Source organism: Strix uralensis, chromosome 21, assembly GCF_047716275.1.
Source record: "Strix uralensis isolate ZFMK-TIS-50842 chromosome 21, bStrUra1, whole genome shotgun sequence".
NCBI lineage: Eukaryota > Metazoa > Chordata > Aves > Strigiformes > Strigidae > Strix > Strix uralensis.
Window position 1 is genome coordinate 10,148,263 of NC_133992.1, and position 22,709 is coordinate 10,170,971.

General features: G+C 47.7%; 1 protein-coding gene across 2 annotated transcripts in view; it reads right to left on the reverse strand.

Moving 5' to 3' along the window:
- The window catches only part of GPSM1 (G protein signaling modulator 1), an 82,229-nt gene extending 65,799 nt beyond the window's left edge, over positions 1-16,430 (reverse strand). The window contains exon 1 of one of the 2 annotated variants that reach the window (XM_074891633.1): positions 16,286-16,430. In XM_074891633.1, coding sequence (XP_074747734.1) covers positions 16,286-16,344 — 59 coding nt within the window. In that variant the 5' untranslated portion in view covers positions 16,345-16,430. Of the gene's footprint in view, positions 1-7,239; positions 7,270-16,285 lie in introns of those variants that run through there. The other variant, XM_074891634.1, reaches the window with a different exon arrangement.
- Between the last annotated feature and the right edge of the window lie 6,279 nt (positions 16,431-22,709).

The window sequence follows — 22,709 nt, forward strand, 5'->3', positions numbered from 1 at the left end:
AACAACACTCTTGGGATGATTTCACCATAAGTGAAGTGCTATTTCCTTCAGTCACTTCCAGAAACCAGAGGGCAAGAGAGGACAGGCAGTCTGAATGGCTTTTCATTATAACATTACTTTGGCAATTAGGTCACTAAAATATATGCTGTGATTTAAATCAGCAGATTGCTCCTGCTATGAAATACATGGGGTTACAATTATGATATACAGTAGAAAAACAGTCATCAACAGCTATACAATGAAAACAGCTGATTTATTTCTTTATTACTCATTTTATTTATGCTATTCAACTTCTATTACCCACCAATAGACAGGGGTTCATTCATGCCAAACTTGTTACTGAAAACGGCTGGATTCTGGTTCGGGGGAATTGTCTTTCCAAATTCAGAAGTGCTGTAAATGAGACGAGAGATGTGCAGACTCAGACACCTCCTCCCTACAACTGCCTGGACCCCAGCCCGGCTGCTCTCCCAGAACGAGAGGGGACTGCCTGGCCCCTCCTGTCCTCTTCATCAGAGCTGGAGATGAGTCCTCATGGACCACAGTGGAGCTACAAGACAGCGGCGCCCGCTCAGGTTAGCTGAAGTGAGCGTGCAGCCTAGGACCTGAGCTATGAGACAGCTTTGACTGTGAGGCATCGCAGCCTCCCCCTAACTCCTGCCCCAGGATCCTGCCACCCCCTCAGCTCCACAAATGCCGCCCAGCACAATTGTTCCAGTTGTGCTGCATAATTGCACAGGCTGAGGGGCCTTAGAAGATTTCCCTTCCTGTACAGCTAGGCTGCTTTTCTGAAGCCAAGTGAAAGCAAGTCTTGTCTTCCCAGAAATACAGAGGCCACAGGCCCAAGTCTTTTCTTGGTTCAAGCTGCCTGGAAACCCCTCCAACTGCAGCCCCCCTTCTCCTTCCTCTCTCAACCTGCCAATTGCTCCTGCCTTGGAGCATGGACTTGCAGCAGGAAAACAACTGCATATTGAAAAGATGCTGCCAAGTCCCAGCAACACTAAGGAGTTTAACCCCAGCCAGCCAAGGGAAGCCACCTCTCTGCCTGTCCCAGCCCCCTGCCCACACCCCCTCCACATGCACGGCCTCATCCCAAACCTGCCCTGCATCTGCCCAGCGCCAGCAGTCGGGGAGGCTGTCCACACTCCCTGCACACTGCCTCTGCCCTACCCACGTACCCACGCAAACCACTACGGCAAATGGGCTCTCGTCACGATGCAGGGTAAAAGGCAGCGATGACAAAGTTCACACCACAGTTTTTCCACTGACTCCTCGGCAACCAACAGCCAATTTGGTTCTGTTCCCCTTCTGCCTCATCTGCTTTCCCTCAGCCCCAGGCCAAGTATTTAAAAGCAAGAGAAAGGCCTTTGGGGTCTATCTGAAAACACACACCCCAGGATCTCATGTTCCTGGGCCATCCAGGCTTTGAGCCAGGAAGCTGCTGAGCAACTGCAGCTCACCAAGAGACTGCACCAACACTCACACTTAAAAGGGATTTGGATGTGATCTAAGTGACAGAAACAGCACAAACGTGGCCCTTCTTTACTTTCTGCGGAAATCATTGAAAAGCAATTAGCAGGACGAAGTGATCAAGTCCAGCAAATCCAAACAAGCAACAACTCCTTTTTCAAACTTGGTAAAGCCAGTAAAGAGGGTGACATCAAGCCAGAGCACATCAGAGAGAGCCCGTGATAGTTCCTCCCTCGGTGATTACAGTCCTCTGTGCCCTAACTAGAGAAAGCCACAAAGGAAAACAGACATGGTGGTTCTCCGAGGTCACGAGGAGCCGGTGGGCAGAGCTTGCGTCCAGGCTGGAAGCGACGCCAGACACTAGGACAGATTTTCACTGGCAAAGCTGTAACAGAGCAGATTGCACCGATTCTACATTGTTTTTCTGCAGCTGTCTCATGCTCCGAGGGCTGTTAGAAGCATTGTCATGCTCTCCCTGAAAATTTCAGGGGTGCTTAAAATCAGAAATAAGCCCAGACACACTCGTACATTTGAACGGCTGCCTTGGCAAACAGCATGAGAGCTCAGGTGCAGGACACTGCTGTTCTCCCAGGCTGTTGCACAGCCACAGGGCACCCCTGTGGATTTTGTAAAGATAATATTCCACATCTGTCTGAAAAAACAGGAAACAGAGGCTCCCCAAGAGCTCAGACATCGGTTGGGGTCCTCTCCTGCCCTTGCCACCATCTCTAGATAGTTTCTGCAGCTCCTCTGTACAAACCCAGACTCAGCAGGAGAGCAGCAAAAGTGCTTTTGGGTTCTTCATGGCATTATGGAAGAAAAATCTATGTGTGCCATCAGATTAATCTGCAAGCCTATAAATCAGAGTGTGGCAGGATTCCCAGGCAGCCAGGCCATCTCCTCACAGCGGCGCAGCTCACATGCAAGGTGAGAATTATGCTCTGCTTTGCTAATCCGGGGAGAACAGACCCACCGTCTAGCACCGTGCGGCACAGTCTGCGGCGGGTGTCTGCTGCCTCTGCAGGGAACCCTGGAGCTCCAGCATCCTGCAGGCTGGTTTCACTTCTTCCAGAGGATTGTGTGGCTTAGTCCTCCACCACATTTTCCCAAATTTTTAGCACTTCTGTCCTAGTATAGCTCCATGGATAACATCTACCCTGGAAACGCTTGGCACCGCTGCACAGAATGTCTGGATGAATCAAGTGCACGGAGGCAAGTCCCCACTCCTCCCCGACTCAGCACCACATCAGGCTTTGCTCTGACGCCGTGGTATTAAGGGCAATTCTATCACAAGGGCAAATAGCAGGCGAGCAAATATCATTATAGGAGTTTGCCACATAGATCAAAGCATGATACATCTTTGCATCTGTGAAATGGACTCTGGTCCTGTTCTTCCATAGAAGGAATTCGTATAAACATTTTCTTTCTTGGAAAGTCTCCCTGGATACAGCAAGAATGCTAATACTCTCCCTAATAATTTTCTCACTGCTATCACAAAATCATGAGTTAGTTCATATAATGATTTGCTTTTTAAGCAAATTGCAAAATTTATTATAAAAAATAACAAAATTACGTTCTTTTACAAGTTTCTTGGAATTGAGCCTTTGGTAAGGGGAATAAAAGGATAAAGCATCAGATTTTTAAGCTTTCCTATGCCAAAAAGCCTCTTCTGTTTTCCTCACATAGTAGGGTAAAGGCCTGCAGCACATCCAACTCCCGCAAAAAAACTCCCTCCAAACCTCAGCACTTCTCTCTCCCATCCACCACAACAGCTACCGTTATGCCACAGCAGACGCTCTCCCATCCCTAGGGCACCAGGCGAGGCTTCCAGTCCAGCTGAGAGCAGGAGCAGATCCTCAGCTCCCCAGGATGTCCTTCCTGCCTTTGCTGCACAGCAGCACCCGGCCACACAGCTGCACACACCTACAGCCATGCCTGCGGGGTTAGAGGCAGAACCCAATATCCTTTGGAAAGGGGACACCCTTTCCAAACTGAGCTTCCTAAGGCTATGTCCTTCATGGCTTTGACTTCCAATGCCTTTTTTTTTAGCCCCCCATCCTCCGTATTTCTTTCTCACCCTCACCTTCCCTGCTGCTACACAGTCCCCCTTGGCACAGCAAGTATTTATTACTGTGCACATAGACAGGATGAAGCCAAAAGTTTAATGTTATATCATGTATTACCTGCCTGATGGAAACACGCAGTTAAGGAGACAGAATGAGTAGGAATGGATAGCAGAGATCTCTCCACAGACTTATTTTATGTTTAGGTTCACTCCTTATTGCAACCTCAGAGGTATTGCAATGGCTTTATACAGAACACAGGCTGCTCTGTAGCACTGGAAGAATTCACTGCTCCCCTCCTCCCTTACACTGGTGAAAGAAGGGAGAATATAGCATCAGGGCTACACACATGCCCAAATCAAGGGAGTTCATTTATCCTGACTACTGAATAATGCATGTCTTCTGAAAAAAAAAAAATCTCTGTTCCTGCATAGAGACATCATCATCTAGCAGTGAAAGAAAGACATGGCACAACAGCCGGCTGCACGGAGAAACGCACTCCAGGAGCACTGGCAGCAGTGACTGGGAGGACGAGACAGGTGACAAGACAGTTCCTTACCTTAACCCGTAAGGGTGGTGGGCTGTGGAAACTGCTGACATGCAGGAACGACACTGCTTTCACACCGATTTCGTGTGCTGGAGAAGCCTGCCTGTTCTAATCCAGGGCATTATGGAATAGCTGCATTTGTGCTATGCAAACAGCCTCAACGAGCCTTTCAGGAGCAGTTACATCCTCCAACACACATGGCTTTAATTGGGAATTCTTTTTTTTTTTATTTTAATTCCAGTCACATGTTTTGAGCTGTTACTTTTCTCTCCTCTGTGTGTGCATATAGATATATTTTTACGTCTCCTGTCTGTGTGCCACGTTAGCCTCAGGCAACCAGCTCCAAGAGAGCCGTCAGCCTTGACAAATGACTCAGTTCTCATTTGGAGCCAGGTCTGTAAAGCATCTCCTTTCTTCCCTTCCTAAGGCTGCTGTTAGCACAGCCACCCTGGCTCTGGGCAGGTGAGGTCTGCCTTCTGCACATGGGCCTGGAGCTTCACTGAGCACAGCTGGAGGCTGCCCCTGCTTTAGCAAACCTGAAAGGACTCCCTGAAATCACCCTCACCCAGGGTCCTTGAGAAAGGGAGATTTCCACCACAGAAGAAGGGCAGGGCACACAACAGTGTTCTCTGCTCACTCCTCACCCTTGTGTCACTGTGTATTGGACTTTAAAACAGGGACAAGGAGTCCTGGATGCGGGGGCCAGGACCAGTCTGGTCAGAGAGAGCACAGAGTAACAGAGGACACCCGCTCGCTGGTGACCCAACACACTCATCAGCCGCGTGGCAAGACAGAGCCACCACAGGCAGCCCCAGCGTTCCTTCCCCCAGACATATGGCCTGGCAGGACACCGCTGTCAGAGGTCGTTATCTCAGACACCCGTGCAGCTTTCACAGGCTTCCTCCTTTTTCCACTGCTGATGTCCCGCACCACTCTCTGCAAAATGCTCACTCAATGGCATGATGGATGACAGCTTTCTGCCCAAAATGCTAGTGCCAAAGAATGGCTTTATTGAAGGAAATGTACATTTTGTAGAGTGAGCTTTCATTTTCTTCCAGAACAGCAGAGGAAAAAGTGGGTATTTTCAACCATTTCATTGTTAACTCCTTCGGCACCTGAACATGTTGTCAAAACTCCCTCTTGAACACACTCTCCTCACAGAGCCTGTGGTATTTGCTGGCACACTGTTGTTTGCAGTCCCAGCAGTGCACACGAAAAGGGTGAACGCAGATAATGCGACAACCTCCCTTTCTCCAGGGCCTTTACCCAGGAAAGCACCAAACCACAGTCTTCAATCAACCAACTAGCTCATGCTTGCAGTTTCCTGGATTACAGCCCTGATAGAAGCAACTGATAGAAGAGCTGGCCAAGGGCCACAGCCTTAAAATTCTGGGCACATTGCAGTGAACTCGTATGTTTTATTATTTAGACCAGGAGCTCAGATGCTCAACTGAACTCAGTGGCCAAGAAATGCCATGAGGTACATGTGGAGTCTTAGGATTCCAGGACATTCATCTGCATTTATGTAAGTCCCTGTTCACTCACCATGAGATGTTGGCCCATGGTTTTCCCAAGCAGGCTACTCCTCATTGAAATCAGGAGGGCTTACTTGTCAGAAGGGAAACACACATTGCTTATGACACTAGATATTTTAATTTGTTTAGTCACTGATAGTTTATATTCCTGCCTTCATGCTGCAGAAAGCTTGGCCAGTGGACAAGTCAGATCTGATGGTCTCTGTGTTTTGCAGCAAGATACAATCCCCAATGCCATGGTTGGAGTGGAAATCTCAATACAAATCTTCACAGTTGCTAAAAAAGGGGCTGTTTTCAGATGCAGTACCAGCTGTGATATGGTAACTTTACAAGAGCGTAGCTGGAGTACCATAACAACAGGACCCTCCCTAAAGCACTGGCATTCACCGCCCATCCCAAAAGCTTCCTGTCCAATTGTAAGAATTGAAATTGTGTTTTTCTCTCTCCATCTTTCACCATACCCCAAAGACAACCACCCCTCAAGTCAGGGCACCCAGAAACTCCACTCAGCTCTTGTGCTATTTAACTTGCAGGCGATTTTCCAAAGGAGATACGTCTCTGTGTTCTTCCCTCCCTTTTTAATTTAAACTGCTCTCTTCTCAAAACCTGAGAGACAGGTAACTATGTAGAGTCACAAGTGCCTGAGTACTCCTAACAACTCGGGGCTGTTCTCCTTTCTTCAAGCCCATACCTGGGTTTGGGCTCTTCACGGTGACCAGACCCCACGGCCACCCAGGCTGCTCCTTTTCTTCTCGCGGGGCCTGTGGTTTGCAGTGTTCCCACCACATTCACGAGGCACAACTTGTAAATGGGCAGAGTCTGGTATTTAATTCACCAGCTGGTAACTTCCTTCTAAACAGCCTTGTGCTCCCTCCTATATTAAGGAGAACAGCAGAAAAATTGTAATATCGTGCAATGCAAGCGCTGCCCTGGACCATTCAGTGAAAGACAAAGCCAAGGTCTTCAAGTCACAATTAACCTCACTGTGACATGGGTGAGGAAGTGCTGAAGGGAAGGAGTGGGAGTCAGGACATTCAGCTCCCAGCTTTGCCACTTACATTCTCTTTCACCCTGAAGACTGTACAATTTCTTACCCTTGAAAACAGCAACAATATTTCCCAGAAAGGTTGCAATCTGAAACCCTGGAACGGATATAACCCTACCAGGATCCACTCAGTCTGGCACAGTAGTGTGGGACACTAGGAAGTACTGTAATACAAACCATGAATAACAGTAATTAACAAATAGCCCCAGAGAGATGAATATTAATTGGTACTTTCCAGTTCTCCTCAGGCGTGAACTCCACAGATGGAGCGCACAAAGAAAACCTCAACTCTGCAGTGTGGATCACAGGAGAAACTCACCCCACAGCTAATTTGCACTCAAGCAGCTTCAAGCCAGAGCAGAAGAAATTGTAGCCATTCATACCAAAGTGCCCAGGGAGGTACCACCAGCCAAGCCCCTGCGTGCTGCACGGAGCAAAGGTTCAGAAAAGGCACCTGCTGGGATACCCACCACAGAGCAAATACAGCCCAGTGGTCTGCAAATCGCAGGGGCATCAAGAAAGTCATGGAAACAGATGATCAGGCAAAGTCATTTGATACAGCAAATCCCTTCATTCTACCTGTAAACGGGCACAGGTTTTTCTTAATCAGGACATGGAGAAACTCCACTGCACACACACGGAGAACTCGTCCATCCCGGCAGCACGCTGGAGCTTCCCCTTGGGAACTCAACACAACTATTCATTATTTGTGTGGCCACAAAACTTCCAAACCCCATGGCAAAGCTGGTCTCACTGTGCTGAGTCTGCTGCAATCCCGTAGCAGAAGTCATCCCTCCAGAGGCTGGACAGGGCAGGCAAGCACAAGTGAGGCTGCAAATCAAATAACGTGCCCCAGGTCTCATCATGGATCAGCAGCCGGACTCGTGTCCACAGCAAACTGCAGAGTGTCCAGGAAAGGGGCTCAGAGGGGCGATTCTTGGCTTGTGCCTGAGCCAGCTCTGTCTGCTCCCTGGCAGCCAGAGCGTGGGAGGGAAATGGAGCTGGATCCCCAGGGCAGGAAAGGAGCTCTGTCACACAGCACGTGTTCAAAGCCGCTTCCCAGGAACATCACACAGCCGTTATTTTCTGCAGCTCAGAGCAAACTGCATACATCAACTGACAGCACTAAGTTTTATCCATACATTTTTAAAAGCAGCTTCCAAGACAAAACATCTGCTCTCAGGTGGAGCCAGGGCACAGCGTGAAATGGCTTCTACACTAAGTTATGTTATACTAATAACGTAGGTGTTTTCCCCCTTTTAAATTCATTTTCTTAATCTTTCTCCTGCAGCATCTGAAGGAAACCTGCATTAGCCCCAAACTCCCAGAGAAGAGCCTCTCTGGCTGCTCCAGAGGGTATAAATGCAAAGGGTAACAGAAAAGCATGAGGGGAGACAAGACAATCCAACATTCTCCATTCAAAATTCCTTCAGGTTTAGCAGCTGCACAGAGCTACTGACTCACAGCAGCAGATGAAGCTTCTTTAGATACATCATTTCTAATCTCAGAATCAGAAAGGAAAGGCCTGTGGTTACAGTGCCTGACTTCCTTGGGCAAAATCCTCTTGCCAAAAGAAAACTGGGAATAGTGGAAGATTAAGCTGTTTATTTCTACCCTGAAGGTAGTGATCAGACAGTAGCATTGCCTTCCAAGTAATTCATTCAGGGTCTGTGTTGCTGCCCCAATGTCTAGGGCCTTGCAGAGGGGTCTTTTTATTGCTTCCACTGAAATAAGGAAGAGCAGTCAGATACCAATGAGATCCTTCAGCACATACTTGCTTCCCCCTTTCCCAGGCTTCCATGGGCCAGGGATCTGTCAGGCCCTTGCAGGATGAGGCCATTACACTGGTTTGGGGTTTGGCTGCCAACGTTGAGGGCTCTCAGCCCAATCCCTCAGATTCAGTTCTAAAAAGAGCCTGTATTTACTCCACTCATGGTGGGAGCAGAGGCCATGGCTATTGCCCTTACTAGCCCTGTCATTTTGTCCCAGGAGAAGTTAGTTAAGTCAGTTAAGTACAGGGTTGTGCTGCAAATTGCTCATTTAATATTGCCCTTGAAACTGCGCTGTAATGATAAATTTTCACTTCCTTCCCCAGGTAGTTGCATAACATTGCTGGGCATTGTTTAGAGAGCTGCTGCGCTCCAAGCCAGAGGCAGCTGCTGTCCCTTTCCCCTTCTCCTCACCAAGCACTGCAGGACTGTTACCTTTCTGGTTGTGGGGTTTGGTGTTTTGGTTTGGGGTTGTTGGTTTGTTGTTTTTTTTTTTTTTTTCCACACTCTATCAGCTTACAATATTAAACAACAGACAGATGTGACTCAATACAAGTAGCCTTCCAACAAAATTATTCCTACTTTCTTCAGCTTTCAGTTGGGAAAAAACATATCCCATTTATACCAGTTAAATCTAAGCCAGTCAGAAAGTCAGATCTGTCAAATAACATTTAATTAGAAGTATCTTTAGGGAGGGAGCAGCTCAGTCAATGGAAAGCTTTCCCACTGACAATATAAATAGCCCAGGCCCAGAATACAACAGCCCCACTTTGTGGTCAGGCTACACAGCCTGCATGCCCAGAGATAGGAGGAATTTTTGTTTCATGGCTTCAGTTGACATGGGTTTTTTTATAACAGGGATGCAGCTTTGAATTCTGGAAGCTGGTCTGGCTGATCAAAGCAATACACGGAGCAGGACTGGAAGGGGAGGAAACAAGGTATACTTGAGCAGCAATTTGGAGATAAAATTGTTCTTAAAGCAGAACAGCATCAAGAGTTAAATAAGATGCATCCTTTCACTTCAAGAAACTTGCTGCTGGTGGCTTCTTGCAGTGTAAGACCTCACAAGAGTTCAAACCTGTTCTTCAAGCAAGGCTGAATGCAAGCTTGGCTATCACCTAAAGTGCAAAAATACGAGACAACATAAAAGCAACCACACCAGCACAAAAAATACTGTTTATATTCTCTGGTGACAGAAGATCTGATCTGTTGGAGAGTAACACGAGAACACGGGGAGATGAGCTTGAGACATACCAGTATTTGCTCTAGGGAGAGGCACATGGTTATGGAGCAGTAACAAAGTTGTGCCCTGGGGACACATTAAAACAGGATGGATGCAGGAAGCCATAGGACAAGCTAGGAAGTCACCGGTTGTGCAGGTGATCCAGGACACAAGCCAGGGTCACCCCAGATCCACCTCAGGGCAGGATGAGGAGGACTGGGCAGGTGGCAACAGGGTGGTCCTGCAGAGCAGCCAGAGAAAATCTGCTCTGCCCCAGGACTGCCATCTCCCCACTGCCTTTCCTCTGGCCTCACTCAAGCTTCAAGCATACCTCCAGTTGAAAGCACCATCCCAACATCCCAAGCACAGCGGCCAGCTCAGCACAGGGAACCAGAAACAGGAACGTCACCCCTCAGGGCAGTCCAGCCTTCAGGGCTGGAGACCTCTCGCTCCAAGGGAAGCATATACACACACACTACTGGTTTGAGTCTAGGCAGGATCTTCCATCCTGTTTAGCTTCATTTAAAAAGCAAAGTCATTCTATTAGCCTCAGTCCATAAAAAAAAAAATATCCCTTCCCATCTGCACAACATACTGCAGATGTTTTCCTCCAAGCCTGCAGGCCTCGATCAGTGGGGAAAGAAACTGATTCTCCAGCTTTTTACCAACATATCCAATTTTAAGCCTTCCTGCTGCTGGCCAAGATTTTGCTCATCCTTAAGACACACACTAAGGCAAGGCTTTCCCCTGTGGTTTATGTAATGTCTCAGGAATAAATCTGATGTCTGGGACACTCTCATCACTGAACTGGAGGAGAATGCCAACTGAGCTATGCAGCCCCCTCCCATCTCCTTTACCCAGGTATTTCTAGTCACCAGAGCAGTCATGGTTCATCTGCATTCGGCTGAAGAGAGGAATGGCCACAAAGGAATTTTAAAATCACTCTTCTACAACAAAACAATTTCTGATCCTTCACAAAGAGTGTTCATCCTTTGGTATAATACGCACTGCTCCCCTAACTTCAAAAATAAAAGGCAGCAGATCCCTAATTAGTTACATCTAGCAGGAAAACAGAAATTAATTACACGCAAGATTTTCACGTGGCATAAGCAAGTCATGCTGCAGACACCAGCCAAAGCTCTGACAAGACCTGTATCCAGGAGCCAGAATGCGACCCACCACCCATGGAGGCAAGTAAATCACAACAACTGGTCACCACAGTCCAACCATGATCCGGTGGCAAGAGGTCTTTGCTACCACCACAAACCCCAAGGACTTTCTCTGTCCGTCAGAGTGCCCCAGCAAGCCCCCACTGATCTTCTGGTTATAGGAACCCTTTCCAGACAATGTCCTTTCTCCCTTGTTAGCCATGAGCTCTTTCAGATACTTTCCCAGGAGGGATGCACCCAATGACTAATGCAACAACGAGCAAAAGGCACCTCAGGAGCTTCTCATGGAGCCCCGGGTAGCTCCAGGCTCACTCATGCTTCACAGCCATCATCCCAGGCTGGAAGGGTCAAAGGCTGCCTCGCTTCCAGACCCAGCTCTCCATTCAGTTAGGCCCTGGGGTGACCAAATAGAGCGTTAATGTTCATCTCAGAAGGAACTGGCTTCAAGGGGTGCCCTCAGGCCACACACGAGTCACACAGACTTCTCTGACTTCAGTTGACACAGTAGCAAACACCATATAATCCACAAACATGTGGCCAATTAACAAAGTTCTCTTTCTAGTCTCTAGGCACAAAAGCCCCATACAATGTGAAGTATTTTGGAATAAAAAAAAAATCCAGAGGGACAGCTCTCACCCCAGGAGCAGTAGCCACAACAAGCAGGAGGTCTGGCACAACTTGAGTCAGCGAAGCGCAAGTCAGCACAGGGAAAAAGCAGCGTATCATCTCAACTTGATTTACGTGCGCACGTTCAAGTCAAATTAACGCCCTGAAGATGACAATTGTTTGTATTGCAGCAGCACCTAGAGGTCAGAAGTAAGATGAAGATCACACTGTGCTAGGCACTGCACAGGTACAAGGCACATGCCCTACCCAGTTAACATCAGAGACCAAAGGAAGAAGGGAAAGGGAGCTTCTCTCCCTGCATCCCACCAGGTGAAATGCAGAAGAATCAAAAAGGATGCCCAAGGTCCTGGGGAAACCTGCAGCAAAGCCAGACACCGATTCCCAGTCCAAGGTCTGAGAGCAAGGGTCCCCCCTCCTGCTGCGGTGGAGACTAAATGTTCTGCTTGGCTCTGCTTTGGGATGACCACATTACTCGCAAATGCTGGAACTACAAGTGAGTTGTTCAAAGTGTCCCAAAACAGATGTCAACAAAACCAATGCTGCATGCTAAGCTATCATATAATTTTTTGCTCAGGCCACCTATTATGCAGCACAGCTATTTCAGAAATGTTTGTCCCGTTTTTCACATCCTTCTGCCTAATGGAGACTGACTGCGTAGGCCTAGAAAAGAAAAATTGTAATCTTTTAGAAACCTCTAAAACAGCATTCTTAACTGTAATAATTGAGCAATTTCATGTTTGATCTAGGGAGTAAAGAGAGACAAAAAAGGGTCATTCCCAGCTTTCTGGCAGTGCAGAACACCACATTTTCACTGTGATGCCAACTACCCCCCACTTCACAAACCCGCCCATCCAGGACAGACCACCTTCAGTCACAGCACTCACGACACTGTCGTTCTCAGCAGGAAAGTCCTTGCCTGGAGACAAGAAGAGAACAACTGTGGCAATTTGGAACATCGGAATAGGGAGACAGGGGAAATCTGCCAGGAGGTCAAAGACACAACCAGCAGGTAAAATAGCCTGCAAGCTCAAAGAGGTTAAAATCACGTCAAGGTATTTTCTATATAGGTCCTGCTTACATAACAGATGTCATCTGCACCAACTCCAAGTGCTTTGATAAGGCAAAGATGTACAAGTAGTCACTTCCCATCCATCCATCAAGAGCTACCCTTGGCACCCGCAGCCCAGCCAGGCCCACCAGCTCCTTGCTCCCTCTGCCACCCGCTCAGGCACAGGCACGGCCAGAGCAACAGCGGAGCAGCCTCAGGAGGTGCGTTCCCTTCTGAACACTCCCACCTCCTCAGCTATTCCCAGGGACTGCAATAGCTGCTACCACAGTAGTTCAGAGGTATCTTTAGCAAGCTCAAAGGGATCCCTTCACCCGAGCCCCTTCCCAGTCCCACAGAACAAGCTTATCACACTCTTCGTCTGCCATTCTCCTGTGAGCCAGCAACTCTCCAGCCCTCAGGCTCAGAAGATTTGCAGCAAGGCACAAAGCTCCTTGTCACCACACTGCTGCTCAAATCCAGCCCAAGTTAGTACCGAGCCAGTAGCTGTCACGAGAAGGCTTATTCACTTGAGTATGCAGTAAAATTCCCAACAAACACCAAAACTAGCACTGCTGGGGTGGTGCTAATTTTGACCTCTGAGGTGGATACAAAATATTTACCTTCTTTCTAAGAGGTGGTATTTAATTGTATCTTAAAATAAAGCAATATTTAACTTTTTTTTGTTTTCCTTTTGAATGAACAAAAGGCAACACTGCTTTTAGCATTATATAAAGTCCAGGCTTAAAGTTTTAAAAGTTTACAAGTACTAGCAGTTGGAAAATAATCAGATATTTCATGGTGGTGTGATCCCTTGGATATGTGCAAAATGAACATGAACCATTCCAGAGGAAGGTCCACCCCAACAATGGACTTTCTTCCCAATTTGCTTTGCAAACACTGGTTTATTCTGCCTTAACCCACATGCTGAGTTACACCCTCTCTCCCTGCCTTCCTTGTCAGAAGGCCAACAATTCTTACATCTCAGTTTTCCCATCAGAAGAGGAGAAAGTTGCCTTCTCTAGGAAGATCCGTAGTGCTCAGAGCACACTCTAATTGCCCAATGCGCATTCAGGTCAGGTACCCACTGTAGTGACATTAATGAGCGAGATGGAGACTGTTTATGACACAATCAAGAGAAGTTAGTAAACATTACAAAAGCCAACAGCTCTATTGAAAACATGTAGCACTGCAAGAGAACAACAAGGGAAGGGAAAGGGAGGCCCAGGAGAGGAACACCACATACTTTTAGCTGAGTTTTCATGTCAGATTTATACATTTCTGGTCTGACTGCAGCATTATCTAATATGTGTGATCAATAATGTCTCTGTGATGTCAACGCCGATGGTTTCCCCAGAACATGCCCATGCCTCACTCCCAGACTCAGAAATCTCCAGCGTGGCCTTTTAAAAGCAAAGGGCCAAATCCAGTGGAGCTCTCTGGACAGTGGCAGACTTGTCCCCAGCATGAGCTTGATGCACACACTCTCAGGAACCATGGTCCAGGGGAATCATTTGGTGGGCTTGGTGCTTCCTACATGTTCAAGGTCAGGCAGCCAGCGCAAAAAGGCGAGACCCTACCTGCAGCAGCAGGGAAGAGAAGGGCACCTGCTGCAAGCAGGTATTTCACAGCTCCAATTCTGTCTACAAAAAGTCCTCAGAGGTTACACACAGCTGAATTGGATGCACTTAAATTAGTACCAGATCAAAACCCCATGGAAGGAAGGTAAAGCATTAACTCAGGCCCACATAATACTTGCTCAACTCAAGTCTGCGAAGCACTTTCACAGAGCTTGAGGTTTCCAACAAGCCCCACCAGAGATACTATGTTCAATACCAGGAGCTGGCCGCCATGGACACGCCAGCCCTGTAGAGAGTCATGACTGCTCAACTGCTTCCAAAGCCCTGTACTTCCAGCAAGTCTCCCTCGAGACTAACAGTCTGCTGTGGCAACAGCAATGAAATAAATGGCATCAGAAAGGTTAGCGAGAGCGGATATAAAGAGCTGCACAGGACCCCTTTTGCAAAAATGCACAGGGTATACTACTGCTGTAGCAGAGACACTCCCGACTTTGGTCTCTGTAAATAGAAGAGTTTGGCCCAGTCAGCACACAGCTCGTCTGCTGCGAGCACAACAACAGAACAGATGCCTTTGTTTAGGATGGGCTGAATTTAGGGAAATACCAAGGGATGTAGTAAAATGAACAAACACTTTCATTTCTTTGTGGCACGCTTCCTTCCACCCCATCCCTCCCCCAGCCCACCAGAGAAGGGGTCTGGCACTCCCTGCCTGCACAGGCACCTTCTGCAGTTCTTATACCTGAGTTAGTGCTCCCAAAACACACTGAGAAAGACTTTGATATGAATCATTAAGGCTTTACCACCCAAACAGGCCCCCGAGGTTCCACCTGTCACCCCAGATATGCCTCCTGGATGGAGTTTAGAGTCATTTACTTCAAGCTAGAAGTTTCTACACTTTGAAACAAGTGAAGTTAAGGAAGAAACTCTAAGTTACAACTCCAGTTAGCAATGCAATAAAGACAGAGAGGCTCCATCGATGTGTACTTTAAAGGTCGGCAGAGCAAGCCTGAAGAGCACTACAGGGAATTTTAACACCACGTGTCCTACCAGAGCCACCCAGACTAAGCCACAGGAGAGGTGCTTCCCATTTCTCTTCTCTCTTCACTAAACAGCTGGCAGCAGAGTTTACTGTGCTGGGCAGGCACACGTCTGTGGTATGCAGCCCCCCACTAAGATTTCCTTCACAAAAACGACCAAAGTCTATTCCCCAAAAAGTTTTCAAGAAAAACAAAAGAGAAAGAACGAAAAAGATCCATTCTGATTAAAAGCCAGTGTGTCTCTGCAGCTGCAGCTCCACCAGGGTAGGCAGACCAACGGTTTTAACTCTCCATTCTCTTTTCATTTTCCCAAGAGTTGCTATACAGCACAACAAAACCAAGAAACACTTGCTGTCCTAATGAACCAATACTCATTAAACCAGACAACCCACTAGCTTCTAATTATTGCAAAGCATGCAAAGAGAATTGATGAAAAGCTACTATACTGCATATACTTCAAGCATTTTAGGTTTTTTTTCCCTCTAGTCCAGCTACTGCATTACCTCCACTTCTGTTAAGAGGAGAAATAAAACACAATGAGGATGAACAGCATAAAGAACGTTCTAAGCAACACTGTAAGGCCTCAAATTGACTCCAGTTTAGACTTTTTTATTTTTAATCTAAACGAAAAGAATGGGCGAGATCTGGTATTTCCATGAACGCCAGCCAGCCTGAAGCTATTTTTTTCCAGCCTTGTGTGAATTTCTGTAGCGCCCAATTTTAAAGCTGAGACTTAAAGTCTCTGCAGTGCGATCAAGAGCCTCCCATGCAAACGCCCAGCACAGACCAGGTTTCAGCATCAGCCTCCTTAACAGAAGGAGCTGCTCGCTCCGGGCTAGTGCCAAGGAAAACCCCACTTTCCCTCTCAGCAACCTCAGTCCCCCCCCCACCCTATACGCGAAGCAAGAGCTGCCCCATGGAGGAAACACCACGTCCTTCCCCTCCGCCTTCTCTCACTCTACTCTCGCTGGGTCCCCAGGCGGGAAACAGCTTCTGACTTCCCAGGGATGGGCGCTCCCTCCCCTCCCCGGAACCCCCGCGGCCGCCAGCCCCCCTCCACCCCCCGCCCCGCTCCCTCCCGCCGCGGCTCTGCGGGGCGCGGAGCTCCGGGGCCGGCCGGGAGGGTCCGGAACCGGCCGGGCTCCCCCCGCGCCTCCTCCCTCCAACCCCGCTCACCTCGAGTAGAGCCGACGGGCGGCGGAGCCCGGGCTGTCCCCACCGGGCAGGCACGCCATGGACACCGGCCCCGCCGAGCCGCCCGCCGCGGCGGAGGCAGGCGCGGCTGCAGCCCGGCACCGGGCAGCGGAGTATGGCAGCGGCGGGAAGTGATGCACCGAGCAAAGAAACTCGCGGGCAGGCCCCTCCTCCGGCTGATGTCAGCCCCGCGGCGGGCAGCGGCCCTTCCTCCTCCTCCCGGCCCGCCGTGCTCGGCGCTGCCGCCCACCCCGGGGCTGCGGCTCCCACCGTGGGACGGGGGCGGAGAGCGGGGCTGAGCCCCCAGGCAGGGCACCCCTTCCCCGGGCACTGCGCGGGGGAGCACCGCGGCAGCCCTGGCAGTAGGGTGGGCAGCAGGTCACGCTTGTCCCCTGTGTTTCACATCACATTGCAGTGCCTCGACACTTGCCTCCAGACCTGCCACAGCACAGGAGCCCCCCTACACACACCATACCTACAAGTTAACGCAGAAAAGAAGGTGGCAGAGCATTACCGATTTCCGACCCACACCGTACATAGTCTCTGAGTCTCACGATAGGAAGACTCTGGTTTTGCTCAGCCTAAGCCCTTTTGTCCTCAAAAGTAAGTGCCTACAGCTGGAGGCAGTTGGGATGGGCAGCAGAGAGCGGGACCTGGCACAGCTGTGTCCACCTTACACAGGTCAGGAGGGGTATGCCACAGAGGCCAATGCCCTCCCAGTAAGTCTGCATAAGCAGACTGGGCCACAAGGCGAAGTCTGGCTACTACTTTTAGTAGTGAGGAATCCCCCAGGAAAAGGGATGTTTCCCTCTGGCCCACAGCAGCTTGCTTTCTGTGTTAACTGTGTCCTCTTGAACATTGGGGCTTTCACTGTTTATTGGCAACTGCATGTCTCGAGGTGGATGCAGGTCATCTTCAAACGCTGCACCCAGCACTCTGTTTTCCAAGGCTTGAGATGCTCCTGTAAAAGTCAGTGAGCTGGGCGCTGAGCAGAGACCTGTCTGTAAATTAGTGCCACTTACCTAGCAACACCAAATTAAACAGCATTATTGTCACAGATACCCCGGAGAAGTGCAGGTGTAAGTCACGGTTTTCAGCAGATTTTAGCAACTTGCTCTGCAGATGCAAGAACCCTGTGGTCAGAGGGAATCCAGAGCCATGGCCTACTTACTGGACTGTTTCACCCTGGGGACCTGCACAAAAGCCCATCTCGAGAGCAAGCAGAGATCCGGCTCAGGAAAAAACATCATCAGTAACACCCCGCTAGCAAACCACAAAAGCCTCTTTCCCAAGAGCTAATTGATTGGGCATTTAAATTCAAAACAAAAACCCATAAACAAACCTGTATCCATGTCTTAGCTTTGGAATAGTCTCAATTCTGTAGATAAACCACAGCAAGGAAAGCTGAAACCATCCTGCCAAGAGCTGCCTCCTTGCCCAGGGAGGTGCAACGGTGTCCTGGATATGTGCCATACCACCCCAAAAAAAGGAACCCTCTGCACCCCCAAGAACCAGCTAGAGAAGCCCTGCTGGAGGGGCTGCAGGCAAAGCCATGCGCCAGGCTGGGACACCGTGACTCACACCAGCCAGTTTTTACCCAGGTTTGTGGTTTCGCTGCCAGCAGCAGCAAACATCCTGGCACAAGCAGCTCCTCACAGCACATGGAGACAAGGATCTGTTCAGCCCTACGAGATTTCAGTATTTCCAGGGGGGGTGTTTGTCTGTGCCTCCCCCCTCCCCAATCCCTCTTCAAGTCAAGAATACTAGTGCAAAAGATGAAAACCAGCTGCTGTTGCCTCTGGCTACAGCCCTTCCTCAACCACAGGAGACAGAGGGTGCTTTGCTGCTCCAGGCCCAGTGCGCTGGGTCAGCATTTAATGAACGTGGGCATAGAGAGTAATTGCCCTTTAGAGAAACAATGCTGGAAAGAAAGGAGGGTGGAGGCCAGCTTCCAGTTTGGGCTCCAGCCAGATATATGGTATTCCACAGAGCTCTGGGCAAACGGGTCACCCACACGTTAATGACACAGGAATCGCTGGGTCAAATTCCACGGCCTGGGTTATGCAGGAGGTCAGACTAAGATGAGCATAATGGTCCCCTTTGGCCTTCAAATTCATGAATTTGCAAGGGATAATTTCTCATCTGACAAACTCAGCTTCTTTTTCTTCTTGTAGAAGTGACAAACAGGTCACAATAGATTTGAATTCATTAGATGAAATAATTCAATTACTTTGCTGTGGGTTGGGTTTGGTTAACCCTACATGTTCATGCCAAGAAGCTCCCTGCAAGTACTTGGCCCTAAGCCACAACTCAGATCCATTGCTCAGCTGCAATGAAACAGGGAAATTACAAGACTACAGAGAGAAAGAAACCCCAATACTTTAAAAATGCCACTAACTCATCTGGTGAATTGTGTCCACATTGTGTCACGTGTTGGGAAGGACATAGAGCAATTAGAAAGACTCAGATGAATGTGACAAATGGGACCTACGAGAAAAAGGTACAAGAAATTGATTTGTTCAGATAAAATCAAGAGGAAGTAGAGCAGTAATCTTTAAACATGAAAAGGGCTGCTATGAAGAGCAGCAAAAAGGAAGAATGGATCATGAAAAAAAGAGAGTAGGATACAAAATAGCTGGGCTAGAATCCATCAGAGGCAATGCAGGGTTCATTCTAGTTAGACAACACATACCTCTGCATCTCCAACAGTTTTTTGTTTCTGCAGTCTTAAGGCACATCATCTTGTTCCTTCTAGTTGCTGGATGTCTCTACATCTTCACTTAAGACAGGCAGAATCACAACACTAAGCAATAGGATTGCAAGCTCCTTAAAGCTTCTTGAGCAGTTTTTAATGATTCTTTTTAAAATTGATATCCAAAGCTATCACAACATGATATGAAAGAGCTCTAACTATTGTCACTTTTCCCACCACTTGGAAGAGACAACCATGAAAGCAGCAAGGCCAGAAAGCTGAAGAGAACACAGCAAGACAGCAGTACAGAACTGTGATACAGTGGTCAAGAAGAAAATTTTGCCAATAATTTAAGGATTGCTAGGATGCAGGAACATTCCTCTGCTGCCTTGATGTCTTTGTCATCCAGACACACTAAGGAGTCAGGCACTTCCTTCAAAACACAAACATCTCTCTTAATTAGCATGGAAGCTTGCCTGTAGCTCATGAAATGGATTGCTGGTGGCCTCTGCTGGGGTTTATGTGCAAAAAGAGGACTGCAATTCAGATTCCCGAAGCTGACAGACCCCAGCTGAAACCCCTACTGAACTGGCACTGTAATTGTCAACTCTTACTGGCAAAAGCTGTAATTAAACACCATCACCTTGCACTGTCCTTTTTCCAAAAAAGTTTTTTCAGAACTGGCAGGTTCTGAAAAAAACCTTGCTGTTGTCCAGCATACTGGAAAAAGTTTGCCATTTTCTAAATACCTTTAAAGGTAGCCTGCAAGGAAAAGCAGGCTATGGTCTCTGTTTCTGTGGATGTAGAACTGAATATTTTTTCTTGTGCTCTTTTTGGTGTGAAAGAATGCACAGGTGATCCTTGTCTATGGGCAGGTGCATCCAATTTCTGCCTTACTGACAGTCACTTAACTCCTAACTCTCTTTCAGCAAGTTTGGCAGAAAGACAAGGGTTTTGAAGATATGAGGTTCCTGAAAATATTAAGATGAAGAGACAAGGGGGCAATGATAGCTCCAATTCTGTTATGTGGCTAAAGATGTTAGTGGGCAGGTACAGAACAGGGCTTGTTTCAGAGTTTGTAGTCAACAAAGAATCCCCAACAAGAGACAAATCCACAGGAAAGAAGGCTTTCAGAAGCAGCACTTGCTAAGAGATCATGAAACTATTAACAAGGCTGAAAGTTGGCCGCTATCACAGAATCACAGAATTGTCTAGGTTGGAAAAGACCTTGAAGATCATCCATTCCAACCTTCAACCCATCATTAACAGTTCCCAACTCCACCAGATCCCTCAGCGCTATGTTGACCCTAGTCTTAAACACCTCCAGGGATGGGGACTCCACCACCTCCCTGGACAGCCCATTCCAACGCCTAACAACCCGTATCAGATTGGAGAAGGATAGAGAGGCTATAAATGATCTGCTATCAGTCAGACAAAGTAGAAAAACCACAACAGTGTGGGGATGGTAATAATTTCCCTACCCTCTTCCTTCACGTTTTAGGCAACTTGATGATCTTAGCCTACAGACAGAATACGACTGGTTTAAACCAGCCTAAAAATAGTCACACAGTGAAACTCAGGAAACTTTGTCTTGGCTTATATCAGATGGTTTTACAGCTGTGAATTTAGATGGAGATAAACCTATCTTTGAGGAAGTTTGCACCTTTTTAATGTCAAAATACCTCAGGGGATGTAACTTCCTTTTGTGTGCAGGCTTCTAAATAAATACTAGCTCAAGTTGGAGGAAGTGTAGAGAGGGGGGATAGATGAAAAATTATTATTAGCAGAATTCCTTTAAAATCAACAATAGTAGTTTACAGGTGAATAAGCGAGCAAGCAGCAATGGCTGTCAAAAAGCAGTTCTATGGTAAAGGTGAAAACTGAAGAGACAAAACCCTGTAGAGACAGGATAAATCAGGCTGGTGCACGTGCTCTTTCTTTCCAGACAAACGCTAACATGTGTGTATTGTGTTGTTGTTTATATTTAACTTTTAATATAGAGTAAAATATCCACAGATGTCAAAAGACCTTGACATAACGAACAAGTGAGTTTTCTTGTTCCAAACACAGATTTATATCCACATCACCTCTGCTCTTCTCAGTCACGGACCAGGGCTGTGCCACCAGACAGGTCATTTAACCTTTCGAGCTTTGTGTAGGTCAGGAAATAGCTAAGCCAGTAAAGCTTCCTCCTTTTCTCCTAGCCCGTCCCTGTGGTTCATGAGCACTGGTCCAACACAAGTGTTCTTGTGGCCACACGCTGAACTGAATCAGAGAACTGGTCCCAGTAATGCAGCAAATGCTCCGCACACGCATACACAGTGGGTATTTTTCAACTAGATCCATTTCTTCCCCAGTTTGTTGGACAAGTATCTGCATAGATGCTGGCACCAGGTGAAGGACACAGGACAGGAAGGGAGGGGACGATGGGCAGCATAGCCTTGACCAGCACTGCTTTCTTGTGAAACATCACTGTTGGCACTGCTACATGCTGGTTTGTAAAGTAGAGATGAAATAACTCCTACCTATCTCTCCTGGGGAAGGAATAAGAATTAATGTCTAAAGATCTTAAATGTATTACCGAGCTGCAAGCAAAATAGTTCGAATAAGCCTGAAACCAGTGTGAAGATGGGTAAGAGAGGAGTTAGCCTTGATAAAGAAAAAGGGAGTAATATAAATGCGCCTGGAGGGCGCGAAGGCTGTTGTGCAAATCACGGCCACACACGGCCTGTCTGAACCAGAAACATTTGCTTTGGCTTTGGGATTTTCATAAAACATAATTACATGAGTTGCAACAACAGTCTCCTCAGAACAGCCCAGAGCCATGCAGGATCTCGTGAGGGGACAGGGATGGGTTTCAGCAGGAGCACTTAGCCATTCCTGTTATTTAAAACAACATATTAAGACCAAGGTACAATATCTTTCTTTGGAGAACAGAACCCTGCATGCATCTGTAAGATTTAACAGGTTTAAATAAAATTCCTGTGCTGCACTGCTTTTTTTCAGGATCTGGAAAAGAATTACAGTTTTCAAGGGCTTTTGCAATCCTTCTTTTCACGGAATCTGGTCCTAAGGCAACAAAACTCCTCTGTTCAGAGGGTGGGACTCAGTGAGGAACCATTATTTCCTCTGCAAAGTAGAAACACAAAAGGTTATTACAATCTCCAGATAACCTGTAATAGAGCCTCACAGCCGGGAATATTATTCATACCTGAAATAAGGAGGATAATCTGAGAGTGAAGAGTTGCTTTGCTGACTGTGGTTGTCTCTTTTAAAACCTCTTGGAGCACAGAGACCCGGGAAAAGCTCTGAGTAACGAGCTTCTCTGAATAATTTAGCTGTGTGCATGCATGCCTGAAACAGCCACAACTGCTGAGCAAAGAGACCCTCTCTGGGGCTCACATTCACACCCAGAGCTACACTGCCCAGGCTAGCCAGCGGTGTGGTGGGTAAGATGCCTGTCAGGCAGTAAAGCTGGATGCAAACTGCTTCCCAGAACCTGGGTAGTAACACAGCAAGTGCACTCTTAACTTTCTTTCCCCACCCCAGGTAAGCCCCTCATGCCCACCCCTCTCTTCTCCTGGTACAGCAGGAAAACACAGAAGACCTTAACAGTTTTCACAAGTTACATTCCTTTATGTCTGGGTGCATGCAGCAGTTGAGGATTTGGTCTTTCCAGCTTTGTGCATATTTATACATCCTGTGTCTCTGATG